Genomic DNA, 15,894 nt, shown 5'->3' with positions numbered 1-15,894 from the left:
TTTTTGTTTTATAGTTGTGAGGCAGGCTCAGTGGGAGGGAGAAGGCAGGATTAGAAAGTTATCCAGATAACCCTTTAATACAGGGTCTCTTAAACTCAACAGCACATAAATGAAATGTGAAATCTATTCTCTTTTCCCAGAACACATGCTGATGTAAATATATAACCACTCTTGCCTGGAAGGGAACCCAAATGCAAGAGGGAACACAGCCAAATTGATGCTGATGCAGAATTTATGTTCAGTTAGGAATTAAGAGAGTAAATCAGTGTGCAAGACGGGTACATAAATTATTAATTTAGCTGCCAACAACAAAAAACAGTAAGTCAAACACTTATCTGCGCAGTCTATTTAATACAACACCTTTCCCAAAAAATTAAAACTGAATGCAATGATTTGCAAACCATTTAAACATTAAAATAATACAGAAAATAATAAAATACAGTGTTGATGAAACAGAATTTGCTGTTGTAGCTGTTCTTGATTTTGTTTGTTTGTCTTTTGTTTTGTTTGTGTGTGTGTGTGTGTGTGTGTGTGTGTGTGTGTGTGTGTGTGTGTGTGTGTGTGTGTGCAGGTGAGTGAGTGAGTGTGTTTTTAAATAAATGGTATTTCTGAATTTAATACCACCAAATCATTTTAAAGGATAGTGGACACTTGTATATTTACCCCTGTGTGGTTTCGCCTTGTCTTTTCTTACAATCATCTGTGGGTCTTTTTGAAGTGAGGAGACAAATTAATTTAGTTTTTAGAGCAAAAGGTTTTGCCATTCATGCGTGTTTGAGGCTTTTTTCATTTCCTAATGCTCCAAATGTCCATTATGCGACCTGCTGGCCATTAAAAATAATGCATGTTTAGGTGACTTCCACTTTGGCTTCAGTTTTCAGAAACACATTCACCTTATTTTACTGTCTATGATGTAAACACAGCACAACTAGAATAAAGATCACAACATTTACAACACCGCCAGTTAAATTAATGATGATTGATGATTTGCACTTTAGCAATCTCATGAGTGTTTGTGGTCACAAGTGCAGTACACACTACACACACGCAAAAAGTAAAGAAATCTGAGTGAAATGCAGTAAACATCAAGTTAAATGCTCTATTTAAATAAGAACACTGCGTTTATACTGTAGTGAAAAATATGGAAGTACTGGTGACCAAAAGTCACTCACTATAGAGCACTTTTTGAATCTTGTGACGTGTGTAATACAAATATGGAGGATAAATTGATACAGTAACAATAATACTATGATGAAAATTCACCCAAATACAATCATACCCCGCAACACTATCGTCTAACACTACAGGAAGCTCCCCACTAAAGCCCTTTAAAGGTTTAAGTGTCTCAGGACGGCTGTTTCAAAGCTTCTCTGTCTGATTGAAATTTTTTTATCTCCTCCTCTGTGCAGTTAAGCAAGATCGATGATTTGTTAATATTCAAAAGAAAATAAAACTGCTGCCTTTTCCAGCAAAATCTTTTAAGCTCATAAATTTGATGTTTTAAGGAGCACACATTCCCACACATTCTTTGGCAAAAATTTAATTTAAAAACACTATACTGTGATTTGGACAGTTACGCATTTTTGTGCCTTCGTGTTTGTGCACATATAGATGTTATATGATAGATAGAGCCATTTTTCTCTCAGTGGGGAAATTGCACAGACTCAGTGGTAACTGGACAGACACATGAAGTCAAAGTAACTGTTATTGTATTATATATCTTGTTGATGATGCTTTGCAGCCATTCTCTGCAGCTGCCTTTATCTCTGGTATGCCTCGTGGTCTCTCTGCCTGTACGACGGTCTTCAGAAAGTGGAATGCCACACAGCAAGACTGAGATCAAGGTCGTTTAGATCTTTCATGCATGTGATATGCGATATGCATGTGATATTGGACTCACTTTTATCCTCAAAACTTTCTTTGTGGCATCCATTCAACAAGGTACTAGAAACATTCCACAGAGATTTTGATCCATAGTGACATTATTCCATTGCACAGTTGCTGCAGACTTGTCTTCAATCTCCCGTTCCACCACATCCCAGAGGTGCTCTGTTGGATTGAGATCTGGTAACTGTGGAGGTCAGTGAATTCACTATCATGTTTAAAAACCCAGTTTGAGATAGAAGCCCAAAGTGTCTCAAGAAAATGCACGCCACCTCATCACCACCACCAGCCTGAACCATTGATACATGCCAGGATGAATCCACACTTTCATGTTGTTTACACCAAATTCTGGCCCTACTTTCCAAATGTCGAGACCCATCAGATCAGGCAATATTTTTCCAATCTTCTACAGTCCAGTAGTAGCCCCAGTTTCCTGTCCTTTGCTGACAGAAGTGGCACCTGGTGTGATTTTTCTGCTTCAAAGTTCAACATGTTGTGCACTTTAGAGATGCCCTTCTGCATACCTTGGTTGTAACAAGTGGTTATTTGAGTTACTGTTGTCTTCCTATCACCTCAAAGCAATCTGGCTGTTCTCCTCTGACCTCTGGCATCAACAAGGCATTTTCTCCCAGAGAACTGCCGCTCACTGGATATTTTCTCTCTTTCCACCATTCTCTGTAAAACCTAGAGATGGTTGTGTGGCAAAATCCCAGTAGATCAGCAGTTTCTGAAATACTCAGACCAACCCGTCTGCCACCAACAACCATGCCACATTCAAAGTCAATTAAATCACCTCTCTTCCCTACTCTGACACTCAGTTTGAACTTCAGCAGGTGGTCTTGACCCTGTCTACATGCCTAAATGCATTGAGTTGCTGCCATGTGATGGGCTGATTAGATATCTGCGTAACTAATAAAGTGGCTGGTGAGTGTGTATATATACATAAGTTCAGTGTCTCTAACAAGTTAGCTCCTTTCCATAGTTTGATGTGATATGTCACTGTGAAATCTTGCTCGGTCCTTGCTTCTCTGACTCTTTGTCATTTCTTTGCCTTAATGATACTGCTGCTTGTTTCATGCTTCCTCGCAGCTTTGATTTATGTATGTGTGTGTGTGTGTGTGCCTGTGTGTGTGTGTGCGTGTGTATTGACTTTGTAGTATTGATTGGATAAAGCAGCAGGGTGGTCCTGCACTTAGTCATCAGCACATCCTGAAGCTGAAGAAAAGCCCTGTTTCTCAGAATCTGGCAAACAAAAGCGGTAAAAGTTAAATCGGCCGTATTAAACTGCTCCTCTCAGTCATTTATTTATGGAAAAAATGAATCTCTCCAACTGGCTGTTGCTCTACGGGGCCAATCTATGAGTAACACATCTCCCATCTGTGTAATTCACAAACTGACCTCGGCTGTTTGACTTATTGATTTTTGCTAGAGTGGGGCTCCTAAAGCATCCCTCCCCTCCTGTTGGTGGGACTCCATCCAGAACATAAGGTGTTCCAGCTCCATGGCTCCGGCACATCCTGTGGTCGTCCCAGGGTTACTGCGGGGAAGTGAGGAGGGTTCTGCCTGGCTGGTCCGCTGGGTGCCCCGGGTGTCTGCATGGGATGGCTCCCACTGGGCCCACTCCCACAGATCATTACTGTCTATGAATAGCTGCTGCATTGCAGATGGAGAGAAAAGAGGGAGGAGAAGGAAGGGTGCGAAGGAGGTGTAGTAATAGATGGATGAAAGTAATGTTTTTTGGAGAAGGGGAATAAGCTAATGTACAGAGGCCAAAAATTAGATTTGTCTTTCTGAGAGTGTGCACGTGTGGTGCTACGGGTGAAATTTTATTTTCAAGGAAAACTCAGGTCCCCTACTGTGATGATGTGAAACAGTGCTGGCAATTTTCTGTGTCAATATCTGCGCAAGCAACAAATCATCACATCAGCTTATTGCACCGGCTTCCAAAAAGTTTATGATTGTACAGAAGCAATAACATGGACAGGTACTCATAGAGAGAAGGGTGCAGAGAGGAGTGAGTGAACGCAGCCAGACTAGGTGGGAAAGAAGATAATAAAGAGGATGCGTCCATCGCCTCATTACATTTTAGAGTCTTTGATTACCATGTAATGATTGCTGCAGCCTCACAAACCTTCATGTTCACTCATAGCTACAAAGACACCTGCCACACTGTAATGACTTATTACAAATTGTCCTATGCACCCTAACATGAGCCATATTGTTGCACAAAAAAACTAAGTCTAACGCTAAAGCCATGCTCTTATTTTTTTTTCAGGCAAATCCCAAAAATGTTACTATGTGAAATTCAACCTCACACTATGTTTCTGCCTGGAATCGAACCAGTAACCTTTTTCTTGCCACGCGAACTTTTCACAGTACATGTGAAAATTTGTTAAAACTCAAGCTCACACTGGTGGAAGGTTTGCCAATTAATGAAGTAATCAATTAGCTGATCGACAAACAATTCAATGGCATTTGACAATTAACTCTTTGGCCATTCTTCAGACAGAAATGCTCAAAATTAATTTATGGCATCATGGTGTCACCCACTGGACACCATAATTTGAAGGCCACTTTTTGTTGGAGCCAGAAGTTACCTTATATGGATGAAAGGGTGGAATGCTAGCTTGGTTAGCAAGCTGCACTCATACACTGGACAAGTGCAATGCACAGACATAAATATTGCCTAATTAGCACAGACTAAAAAAAATACTAGGCGGAAGCACAACTTGGATAGTCTGCACCACAAAGCAAGCTATAATATTAGTCAGATAATCCATTAAAAACCCACACACACAGTGATGGAGGTCCACATCCATCCAAAAAAAGGTCACTCTGGCCCCTCAGCCAAATACTACATGCAGCTGGGGTCAACCATCCAAAGCAACAGACAGTGAACAAGAGAGGTGAAGGAGAGAGTGCAGGCAGGGTGGAGTTCAGGGGAGATGAGTATCAGGGGTGATTTGTGACAGAAAGATAGCAGCAAGAGTGGAAGGGGGGGTTTACAGGATGGTAGTGAGACCTGCTATGATGTGTGGTTTGGAGACAGGAGCCCAAGCTGGAGGTGGCAGAGCTGAAGATTTTTATCAAGAGTGACCAGGATGGTCAGGATTAGAAATGAGTACAGTTTTTGAGACCAAGTTAGAGAGGAAAAGCTGAGATGGTTTGGAGGACATGCAGAGGGTTGACGTAACAGAGGAGGATGCTACAGACAGGGTGAGATGGAGGCAGATGGTGGTGGTGACTCCTAAAGGGAGCAGCCTAAAGAAGAAGGTAAACCTATAAATAAAATTATGTGAGTTTGATAATGAAAAAATTAAACACCCACATTAATAGATTATTTTAGCTCAAGCTCAGGTTAATTATTTGGTTAGCAGAAGCGTAGTTCTTAGTTCTATAACATTACTGAGGAGGACACTGACTTTGGAGTGCACAGGCCTGTGCAGGTCAGGCTTTGAGAAGTACGCCTCAGATCTCTTTGGAACTAAAAACAGGTCATTTTTTAGCTTGTGCAGCTAGTTTGAAAGCACGATCTCATTCAAAATTTGTAAAACAAATGGAAATGTGTTGAGGCTATTCTGTGCTAACTGTCGTGTTTCCAACTTGCCCTGGCTTTTGGTGAGTTTGTACTTTGCACAATTTCCAGATATTTTTGCACCTTTATAACTGTAATTATGCATTCTAGTTTGTAGCCCATAAATGTTACCCACTGTACAGGTTTATTAATAATACAGGGTTGCTGCGATAAATGTAAATTTAACAGGTCTGGCTGTGCATTTTAGTTTATAAGCTATGCTGAACAAAATGCCCCCTATTAAAGCTGGTATTTAAAGGGGTTTTCTGTTTTGTTTTGTTTTGTTAAGTATCAAGTAGTATTTATAAAAAAATAAATAAATAAAAGAGCATTTAAAAAGTTCAGCCCACTTTGATGGGGAAAATTATACATAGAGGCCAAAGCCATATTTTGTTGCAGGCTGTAGTGTTGCACATTGTAACACTGGAGTCTGAGGGGACTGCATTTTGGATGCAGCCTCAGGCACCAGGAGGAACAGCAGCCTTGGTTTTTCAGCTCTGGAGGTTGCCCCCACCCTTATCGTAAACAAGCAATTTCACATTTTTCCACTGACTTACATTTTTCAAAGTGCCCCAGGATTAATCGATAGAACCAAAAATTAGTTTATTGATCATGAAAACTATTAGCTGCAGCCATAGTTGGCCGTTATTTTCATTTTGATCGACTAATCGACCTCTGCACACGCAACAAACGACCTGTCTGCCGGCTTCCGTCTACTATTAATTATTATCGACTGATTGTCTGGCCTGTTGAATGATGATAATGATGAACATTGTGAAAATAGTCCCCTCTCTCCGCTGTCAAATGCCTCTGGCTTGCTATGTATCATTAGGCAGAGATTTGACATGAACGTGTCCTTGTGGCAGATGTTTGTGGTTACTTGAAATGCCTTGGCTCGTAAGAGTAGCCCTCCTCCTCCTACTCCTCCTCTCTCCCTCTCTGTGTCTATATACTCCGCTATATTCGGCTCACTCCTCCAGTCGCGGTTACCGGGCGTGCGGTTGCCAGGAGAGACGCGCGTGCAGTGCGGTGTACAGTTTTAACGGCAGAGCGGCACGGGATCTCCCCCCCGCCATTTCATCGTGTCGAGCCCTGGAATGTCGAGTAGCGGCTCGGGCTCTTCTTCGCGGAAGGAGTTCGATGTGAAGCAGATCCTCAGGATCCGATGGAGGTGGTTCGGTCACCCCGCGGTCCCTCCGCCTCATTCCCCGCCGCTAGGAGACTACTTCCCCGGGAGGAGAGCGGGTGGCAGTTCCGGAGACGGACCCTCAGTTAGCGGCTCAAGCAACTCGAATTCAAGCAGCGTAAACCCCAACGCGGGGAGTCACAGCGGTCTAGTGGCCAGCGGCAGCGCTGGGTCTAACCTGTGTAACGGCAGCGGCAGCAGCAGAAAGTTTGCTGATCCGGTTGGGAGTCGGGGCGGTCCGGGAGGAGCGGCAGCTGGAGCGACGGGGAGCTCCTGTCCCCGCTCGTTCAGCCAGCCAGAGTGCAGAAGCTCCTCCGCGGCGCTGTCGTGGGTCTCCCCGCCGCCTCAACGTCGCTCTCGCCCTGTGACGAGCATGGAGCCCCCCGGAGAGGCGCCTGCGCCCCAGCTGGTGCCCGAGCCACCCGGGGTTGAGGAGGAGGAGGAGGAGGCGGCAACGGCACCGGTGGTTTGCACCGAAGAGAACAACAACCACCCGGAAACAGACTCCAGCTCCTGCAGGTAGTAGTAGTAGGGGGATGCTGGGGTAGTTTGCGGTCTGTTCCGGACTTTTCCGGTGAAACTTGCGAGCAGAATTTCTACACTTATTTTGTGCAATTCACAAAACGCGCACTTCACCGAAAAGTTTGAACAAGTGAAGAACTCCTCAGTGTTGGGTTCAATTCATCAGAAAAGTATTTGGCGAGCTGTAATTTGATGAACCATTGTCATTTTAACTGCTGTCTTCTAGTTAGGCCAATTGCAGGCTATTATGTTGTTAAGGTATGATCTACTTTCATTTGCTTTGAGACAAATAATGTGTTATAGTAGGCAAAACATTAAGCACAAAATAGCTTTCCCCCTGCTGAGTTAATAGAATAAGAAGGATGTTCAGGCAGCATGCTCTTGCCACTCAATGTACAGATAGATGGAAAGATGGATAAAGAATGTGAGGGCAATGTACATTTGGGTGTGGTGCACTGATTTCTCCCTCCAACCTCCTAATGAGATTTCATCATTCAGGCTCTGTTATTAGAGGATGCATACAAACACAAACAGATATTCACTCTTGTGCATGTGGGATTTTCAGAGTCATTTACAAGCTGACTCCAGGGCTAAGCTCTGCATGTTGCTGCATACTGCTCTTGACATTTGTATTGTTTTGTTTTCAGCATCAGAGTCTGAGGCTTTTATTCATAATCCTTAGGGTTCTGCATGCTTGTGTGCACATGCAGGGAAGAATGTGTTGCATCTGTGTGGCCATCAAGATATAGTGGTGTGAAAAAGCATTTAAGTAGCAGTTGCCTTGGAGATAGGAAAACAAAGTAATTAAGATGCTATAACTACTCTTCTACACTAGTCAGATTTATGTTTTATTATGTTATATCATTTATAAATGTGCAGTGAGCTTGTTTAGGTATGTTTACTATATGGGCAAAATGCATCTGTCGTTCTCTGTGTTCCCCAGACACATCAAAAAATATAAATGTTCATAGGGAACAATTCACACAATATTAACACGGCTTTCATCAGAGCTAAAGTTGATGCACATATTTCCTAAAATGGATTGTTTGATACCTTTCCATTAAGTCGTTTTCATCGCAAATGTGTATGTTTCTGTGAGAGGTTTTTAAAATATCCATTGTTATGCAAGGCTTGATTTCATATCTTCAGTGATGATGGGAGTCCGGCGGTGCTTACACGGAAAATTACTTCTGCCTAATAGTAGCGCACGTATATGCGCGCACACACCTCATTAGCACAGGCAAAGAAATTTTTTGCTGCATGAGTCTGAATGGAAATGTATACGGATGCAGCCATGTCCTTCCACACATTATTGTTGCCATACCAACCCAGACATTAGTGTATGCTGCATACATGTGTAGCTTTTAGCATGTTTGTTTTGTGCTGCATGTGGGTTTGTTTGTATGTTTCTCAGTGCGATTCATCCTTTCCCTCAGAGAGCTCCTGTGTACAGTATGATACTCCAAAACACGGGTGGCAGAATCCCAAATGGGATCATGGGAAGGGACGCGCACAGAATCCCAGAGTGACTGAAGGCGCTGCTCAGCTCCACTCATCTCCTCCTCTGCTTTTCACTATCACACCCCACCCAGCTTTCTCCCCATTTAATCCTGGTGTACCTCCCTTACTTACCCTCTTTCTCCTCCTGTCCCACATTCATCTCTGCCCACCCCTGGCCATTCATCCCCCCCCCCCCCCCCCCCCCCCCTTCCTTTATTTCCCTGCTAATGTGTTGGGAAGTGAGCATATAAAAGAGACAGAGAGAGAGGCAGGGAGAGAGACGCTGAATGACAGTTGGGTGAGTGCCCTTGCCTGGTGCAGGGGTTTAAAAAATCTGGCTTCATGGTGTTGAATTGCCCTAGACACACACTCTCTCTTTCTGCTTTCCTTCTCTGTCTCTCTTTCTCTCTCTGTCCATATTGAGTGCTTGCCAGGCTCAGTTAAGGGGACTGGAAGGCAGCGTTCCCCCACTTCAAAGCCATCTCCTCTGGCAGTATTTAGCCACACCATTCGTCTACATGCACACAAGCGCACACACACACACACACGCACACGCTAGAGAGCAGGAAAGCCAGCCAAAACGCCTCCTTGGAGGGTTGGAACGGGAAGGGGAAGAGAGAAAATGGAGGCAAGGATGAATGTTGGGATGAGGTGGAATGAAGTGAGTGAGTGATGAGATTAGTTGGAGATATGAAAGTGGGAACAGGAGAGCGAGAGCACACAGAGGCTGAAGATGAGCCCTGCTATAGCATTTGATCACACTAAATGTGTGCATATACACACCAGGTGCACCATTCTTTTTCCTGACAGCATGAGCGATTGTTCATTTAAAGTCACAAATGAGTCATTTCTCCCATTAAGCCCTGCACTTTGCATTAACTGATTTGATATGGTGACCTTGTTATGCCTGCCCAAACATCCAGCAGGTATGGTCCTCCACCTAAGAGTAATGTTTCTGTCCACTGACAAATGTAAATGCAGCAGTCACTCTCCTTTTAGCTCTATTTGGACTCCAGCAGCTGTTGATATAAATAAAGTGTCTTTAGCTGGAAAAATGGTTGATTATATGTTAGTGCTGTCAAAACCCCACACAGAATTGAACCATTAAATCTTGCATTACAGCGCCAATCCCTCCCAACCCTTGCTGGGCTTAAGCATCCAAGAGTTTTGTATTTTTAAGACATTTTCATAGACACAAGCTTCAATGATTAAGCTGGCTTATGTGTGTTATCAGCTCACTGTTATTTACACATAACCTGGCTCCATATGTAGTGGTTTGCACATTCACCTAACAAGCGAAAGATTCCCGGTTCGATCTCAGGAGGAGACACAAATCCCTTGGGGGGGTTGCATCAGGAAGAGCATCCGGTGTAAAAAAAGTAAATAAATAAGTAAATGAGGGAGCAGCAACTTTTTCTTTTTTTTTCAACCCTGAAAGAGCCGGATAAAGGTCATAACCATTGCAATAAAGATTTAAACAAACAAAAAACCATGACTATTGATTTTGTTTTCATTTAATCAGTGTATATTTCTGTTTATTAAAAGTCCATAAAATAACAGCAGCACAGACTCTTGGCCTGTACTGTGCATGGATCGATTGTGCATACATGCTTAGTCACCACCACTAATGCCCTTTCTGAGTTGGGAGAAAAAAAGACACTTTTAATTAGGATGCAGATTTTGTCTGAAGAAAAACGGGCTAAAACGAAAATGTACATAACCAGAAAAGAAAGAAAAGGATACATCTGTTGTTTTTTTTTTTAATATGCAGTTTATGTAATATACAGCACTTTTTAGAGGTTGCTCAAAACAGCTGCCTGCTACATCTGAGGAAAACAGATAAGAGTATTACGATTCAACTCAAAACAGTAAAATTCAAAGGATGGAAAATCTAAAACAATGAACACAAACAATCTTGTAAAGTTTGTTGAATCAGGTGGTAATTCCCTGTGGGATTATCACTACAAATGACCCTTTAAAAAAAATTGCACATTCGTTTGAGCTAATGAAGCATACATTTACTGTAACTTATGTAAAAGCTTTTCCTCTCACAAACAAAATCTAAAGAGAAATCCCTTTTCCAAGACAAGTGTCAGTCAATTTACATACAGTACAGGAGAGAGGATAATGGTAATACACAGCAACTGTGCATCAAAAATACAGATCAGAAAAGAGGAACTTCCAGTGCTAAGTGCTTGTCAGACCCTCTAATACCAGAAATAGGACATGCTAGACCTATACAAGAGAATTATTCATGATTAAATAATCCAGTCTTTCCATTTGATAACATGTTTTGTACACAAGTCACATTCTGTAGTGGCTTTTCCAGAATTTGTATCTCTTTCTAGCGTTCTCTTTATTCATTCCTGAGAGAACATGCACGTGGAAAATTGCAATTTAAGACAGTTTGATTTGCAACAGCTTAAGCTTTGAATACACACACACACGTACTTCACAGAAAGAGTGGGCTTTCTCTTTTAACTGTGGAGTTGAATTCATATCATCCTTGGAGTATCAGTTTATTTTTTATGTCTTTGTGCTGCGGGGCCGGTCCTGCCACTTCTGCTGTTAAATTAAAAATTGAAGTACAGTACTGGCTCTCATAAATTAAATGCTGGTTTGGGAGCCGTGATGGCTGATGATTCACAGGGTGGCTCATCTCTGACAATCACATGCGCAGATAAACTCAGCAGTAATGTTGAAGCCTTCCTGGCCCACAACCCTCCTCTGTCCCCTGTTGTTGGTATAGATGCAAGGAAACCGGTTGCCATTAGGGAGCAGAGTAAATTACTGCGTATCCTATGGGCTCAGCTCCCATAGCTATTTAATTGGCAGATTTTCTTTAAAGAGGGCTAAATTTATCTGGCCATTTACTCCTCGTAATTGAACCATTAAAGATCTTTTGTCTGCTTCTGGCGACATACAGTAACCTTGTTAAAAAGTAAAGAAGAGGGAATACGTGTGAGGGAATGATATAAATATGGTACATTAGAAGACACAGAACAGCTGGCCTAGCTCTCTCCACACATCTGTCTCTTTGTTCACAACAAATATACTGAAAGTTTCTGTCTCTTTCTTTTTGTGTCCTTGTCCGTGTGTGTCTGTTGAATGGTTGTCCTTGTCTGCATGCCACTGTGTGGGCGCAGGACGTCTAACAGCAGTGCCACACTCTCCTCGTGCGTGTCGATGGAGCCATGTGCATGTCCAGAGGAGTGCATGTTCACTGCTCTGTCCCATGCTGATGTCACCTTCCGCAAGATGGAGGGCTACCTGCGGACGAGACAGCTGTGTGATGTCATACTGGTGGCTGGCGAGAAGCGGATACCTGCTCACAGGTAGGAGCAGAGGAGCACTAAAATGCTACACACAGACAGTAAAGACTGCGATGGTAATGGTTATTTACATTATTACTGCAGTTCTTTGTTATGTTTAAGATTAAATGATTGTTTGAGCCAAAAGGAGATTCATAAATCATGAAAACACAATTTCCCAGAGCCTACATGATGTTTTCTATAACACAAAGTTAAAAATCCTTACAAAACTAGAGAACTTGATTAGAATTTTCACATCAAAATGCTGATGCGCTGATCAATGAGTAGTCAGCAGTTATTACTACATTATAACAGTATATTTTTATGAGTAAATGAGCACTTAGTAGTAATGGTCAACCTGTATCTGTTTTTTCATCTGTTTTCTAATAGTTAAAAACCATATTCTTTCAAATTAAATAAAACAATTAGTTTACCTGCGCTCTTTGAAAAACACACTTAAAAGTCATGGATGGCTGTAACATTTGGTGTAAATGAAGATGAAGACCCAAATAGCAGTGAAGTTCAGCTGCATCCACACAGGGAGCGATTCACTCGTTGCACATGGCTGTGAAACTGACAGTTGGTCCCTAGTGGACGTTTCAGGCTCCAGTTGCCTAGGTAACCCACTAATGTATTTACTACCATGTCATATGTCAAGCAGATGTCTTGCACTACAGCTATTGGTAGTCTTTTGAATCGCTCACCTAAAAAGTCACAAAGTATAAAACATTTAGATCAGATATCAAAAATCAAGTTTCCTGCAACCAAGATGGCGACAATGGATATGCTCATCTTGAGGTTTCAAAACAGGATCTCAGAAATCGATGGATGACATCACATTAACAGTTCATTTTTAATACTGTATGATCAAGGTTGAGAAAAGTTTATCTCAGGACATGCCCACTTCACATCGGTAGCTTTTTTTCCCCACGTTAGTTGCTTGAATTTCCAGAGTGTCATTGACTTTCTATTAAAATCACAAGTTGAGAACAACAGACCTTGTAAGTTAAGGGGTAGTGTAAAGGGATATTTCATCACTTGAATGTATATTCCAGATCCCTGAATTGTTACCTTTTAAAGAAAAAGGAAATACTAAGATGGTGGCTGTATTAGTCATTCATTAGTCATTCAATCCTTTCAGTAGATTGATAGTACTGTGATCTTTAACTGTAATTTTTTTTTGTTGTTGTTCTTATTTTTTATTTGTTGAGGGAAAAAATGTTGTGTGAGCCAGCACAACCAATTTCAGTGTGGTTTTTTTGCACTTTCTGTGGTTTCTAATCACCACATCATTGTGACTCTCTCCCTGTGTGGACACAGCTTTAGACTAGCTGAAATCTGCCCCTCCATGGCTTGCTATCATTGTATTTTTAATGTAATAAGATATATGCTATTATAAATAAACCATCCCAAGCAGCCACTTCTTAAAGATTAAGGGTGGAGGGTGAGACTTCTCTCAATAAAAGAATACATTAAATGTCAGTCAGTAAAGTACAGCACGTACAGGTAAATGTGCTATCGTGTAATAAAGAAGGCATTGAAAACAAACAAAACTTTAGCCAAGAGAGTGTGTCAGATGATGTCATCCTCAGGTTGTTTAGTTATTAATATGTTGCTGCTTGGTTTGAATTATTGTACCACCAAAAAGTCCTGAGCTTAATCTTCATGCTAAAATCTTTGTTGTCAAGACAGTGCATATTTTCATAATCAGTATTGGTGTCACTGTGAGCCTGATGGCTGGCACTGTCACTTTATAGTGGCTTAGCTTAAAGAATAGTGCTTATTTAAAGCTGTAGAGGACTAGAGTGACAGCCTGAATAGTTTTTTTTTTGGACTTATGTCAATGTGCAAAACAGTTGACAAGAGACAGTGTTAAAAAAAGATGAGAGCCTCAGCCAACGCAGTGGACCAGGCAAAAGGGTTGATGCATCATCTGCTTAATAAGCAGATTGTGCAGACAAAACTTTGTCAACAGACAGACAAGAACACCTGCCAAGGTGCTCAAAAGTACCTTTGATCCCACCTCCGTTTGGTTTTCCGGGACACGCATACAGACTCACGAGGTTAAAAACAATACTGCAGCTGGAAATAGTAGTTCTACTATCATACACATGCTGCAGCATTAGAATTAACTCCCGCATGAAGTGCTGACACATGCACCACAACATCTGAACACGTGCATCTACACTCACATACACACAGGCGTGATGACACATACACTGCACACGCAGGATTTTTGGAAAGAATCTCTCACAAACAGCAGAACCATAGTGATGCTCCCTAAGATTTATTTTTGTAGTACTGCTGTACTCATACCCCATATGTACCATAGTCTGTGTTTGAATCATACCTCAGTCACTACAGAAACACACACACCTCTTATAGCGCCCCCCCCCCACAGGACCGTCGCTGTTACTCCCTGGGCATATGGCCACTGGCGAAGCAGCAGGGTCCATCTGCAGGGATGAGACAGAAAGTGGCCCTCCACCAGCAGAAAGACTCCTTTTCTCTCCCTGCCTTCCTCTTCTGCCTCATTTGATTTAGTCCTCCAGGCACAGATGGTGACAAACAAAAGACCCTGCTGTACGAGAATCTTAATGCTCTATGTGAAAGAGTGTGTTGGCGTCTGAAGTCGTTGTACGTTTGTGTGTCGAATGCGCGCGCGTGTGTGTGTGTGTTCGCGCGCGCGCCAAGAAGGCGGTAGGAGTAAGACATCTTTGTTTGAAAGTGGTTGTTTTGTTAGGGATTGATTTGTTATATGTGTAGGATAAAAGTGCTTTTCTGGGAGCAAAACATACACCCCCTCTCTCTCAGTCTCTCTCTTCGTCTTTTCCATGTAAACAAACAAGTGCACCGTACACGCTGAATAGGCCACTTGTACTGGATGTAGCTGCTTATCTCTTGTAGAGTTTGTTGCAAACGGTGCACTTTGAGCAAAACCCAAACTCTGTGAATGCACAAAAATGTTGAGCACAGTTGTACCTTTTGTCTCTGGGGCAGCACATTAGCTTGCAAATCTGTTGTTGTACCCTCACTGTAAGCATTGCCTTCACTGATTTTCAGTAAGTATGCCATTACCTGTTTTTGCCATTAATGTATATCGATTGATTGGGAGGCATGCTGTGGTTCTTGTTTGTTTTTATTACTCCAAGAACAAGAGTCTCCCACTATGCTGATCCACTGTGTGGGAGAAAAGACTGAAAAGCCCTGTGGAAGAGCTATTAGAATCGGCTATGTGCTGAACTTTAACAGAGGGTTTATGAGGTTGGTTTTACAATAAAGACTTTGAGGATGAAGACTAACTGGTGAGTTTTGCTAAGGTACATCTGGTTAACCTCAGCTCTGTTAAAGGGCAATGCACAGCCACTTCCAGGAGTTTTTTTTATATGAGCCACCCAGGGCTGTCTGCTGTGCAGAGGATGTGACAGTTCAGAGTAGGTCCTGTTCAGAGTATTGTACAATGTTGTCACTGTAATTGAAAAGTTAAGAAATCGATAAGTTTTTAGAGCTTATCCTGTGTGATGTGAACGTGTGTACTGATCTGATAGTTCACTTGAAACCATGTATGCCATTAGGACTAATTCTCTGGGGACATGAAAGTCTGTATTGTAATTTCTTGGCAGTTTCTGACAATCGGGACTAAAAGGATGGCTGAGAATGGACTTCTGAGGGGTGACCATAGGTACAATTAGTCTGCATACATTAAAAGCAATTACAACAGTATTGGAAAGAAATATGTGCATTTTCCTGCTATTTTTTTACCATCTGATAAAAATATGTCTGTTATACATGAGTGAATGAAGAGCCAAATAACAAAGCTGCTACAGCTAAAAAGCCCCAAAATGGTTTTATATAGGAAAAGCCCTGGACTGGCAGAAGAACTACCAGATAAAGGTCCCTCTATAACTCTGGGTTTC

At 42.0% G+C, this 15,894-nt stretch overlaps 1 protein-coding gene across 2 annotated transcripts in view; it reads left to right on the top strand.

Annotated features, from left to right (window-relative positions):
• The first annotated feature begins 6,422 nt into the window (after positions 1-6,422).
• Positions 6,423-15,894, top strand: part of klhl5 (kelch-like family member 5) — a 33,773-nt gene continuing 24,301 nt past the window's right edge. The window contains exons 1-2 of one of the 2 annotated variants that reach the window (XM_030731699.1): positions 6,424-7,163; positions 11,813-12,001. In XM_030731699.1, the coding sequence (XP_030587559.1) occupies positions 6,556-7,163; positions 11,813-12,001 (797 nt within the window). In that variant the 5' untranslated portion in view covers positions 6,424-6,555. Of the gene's footprint in view, positions 7,164-11,812; positions 12,002-15,894 lie in introns of both variants that reach the window. The other variant, XM_030731707.1, reaches the window with a different exon arrangement.

Source organism: Archocentrus centrarchus, chromosome 1 (assembly GCF_007364275.1).
Source record: "Archocentrus centrarchus isolate MPI-CPG fArcCen1 chromosome 1, fArcCen1, whole genome shotgun sequence".
In the NCBI taxonomy this organism is placed as follows: Eukaryota; Metazoa; Chordata; class Actinopteri; order Cichliformes; family Cichlidae; genus Archocentrus; species Archocentrus centrarchus.
This window is presented reverse-complemented; position numbering and strand designations above follow the sequence as displayed.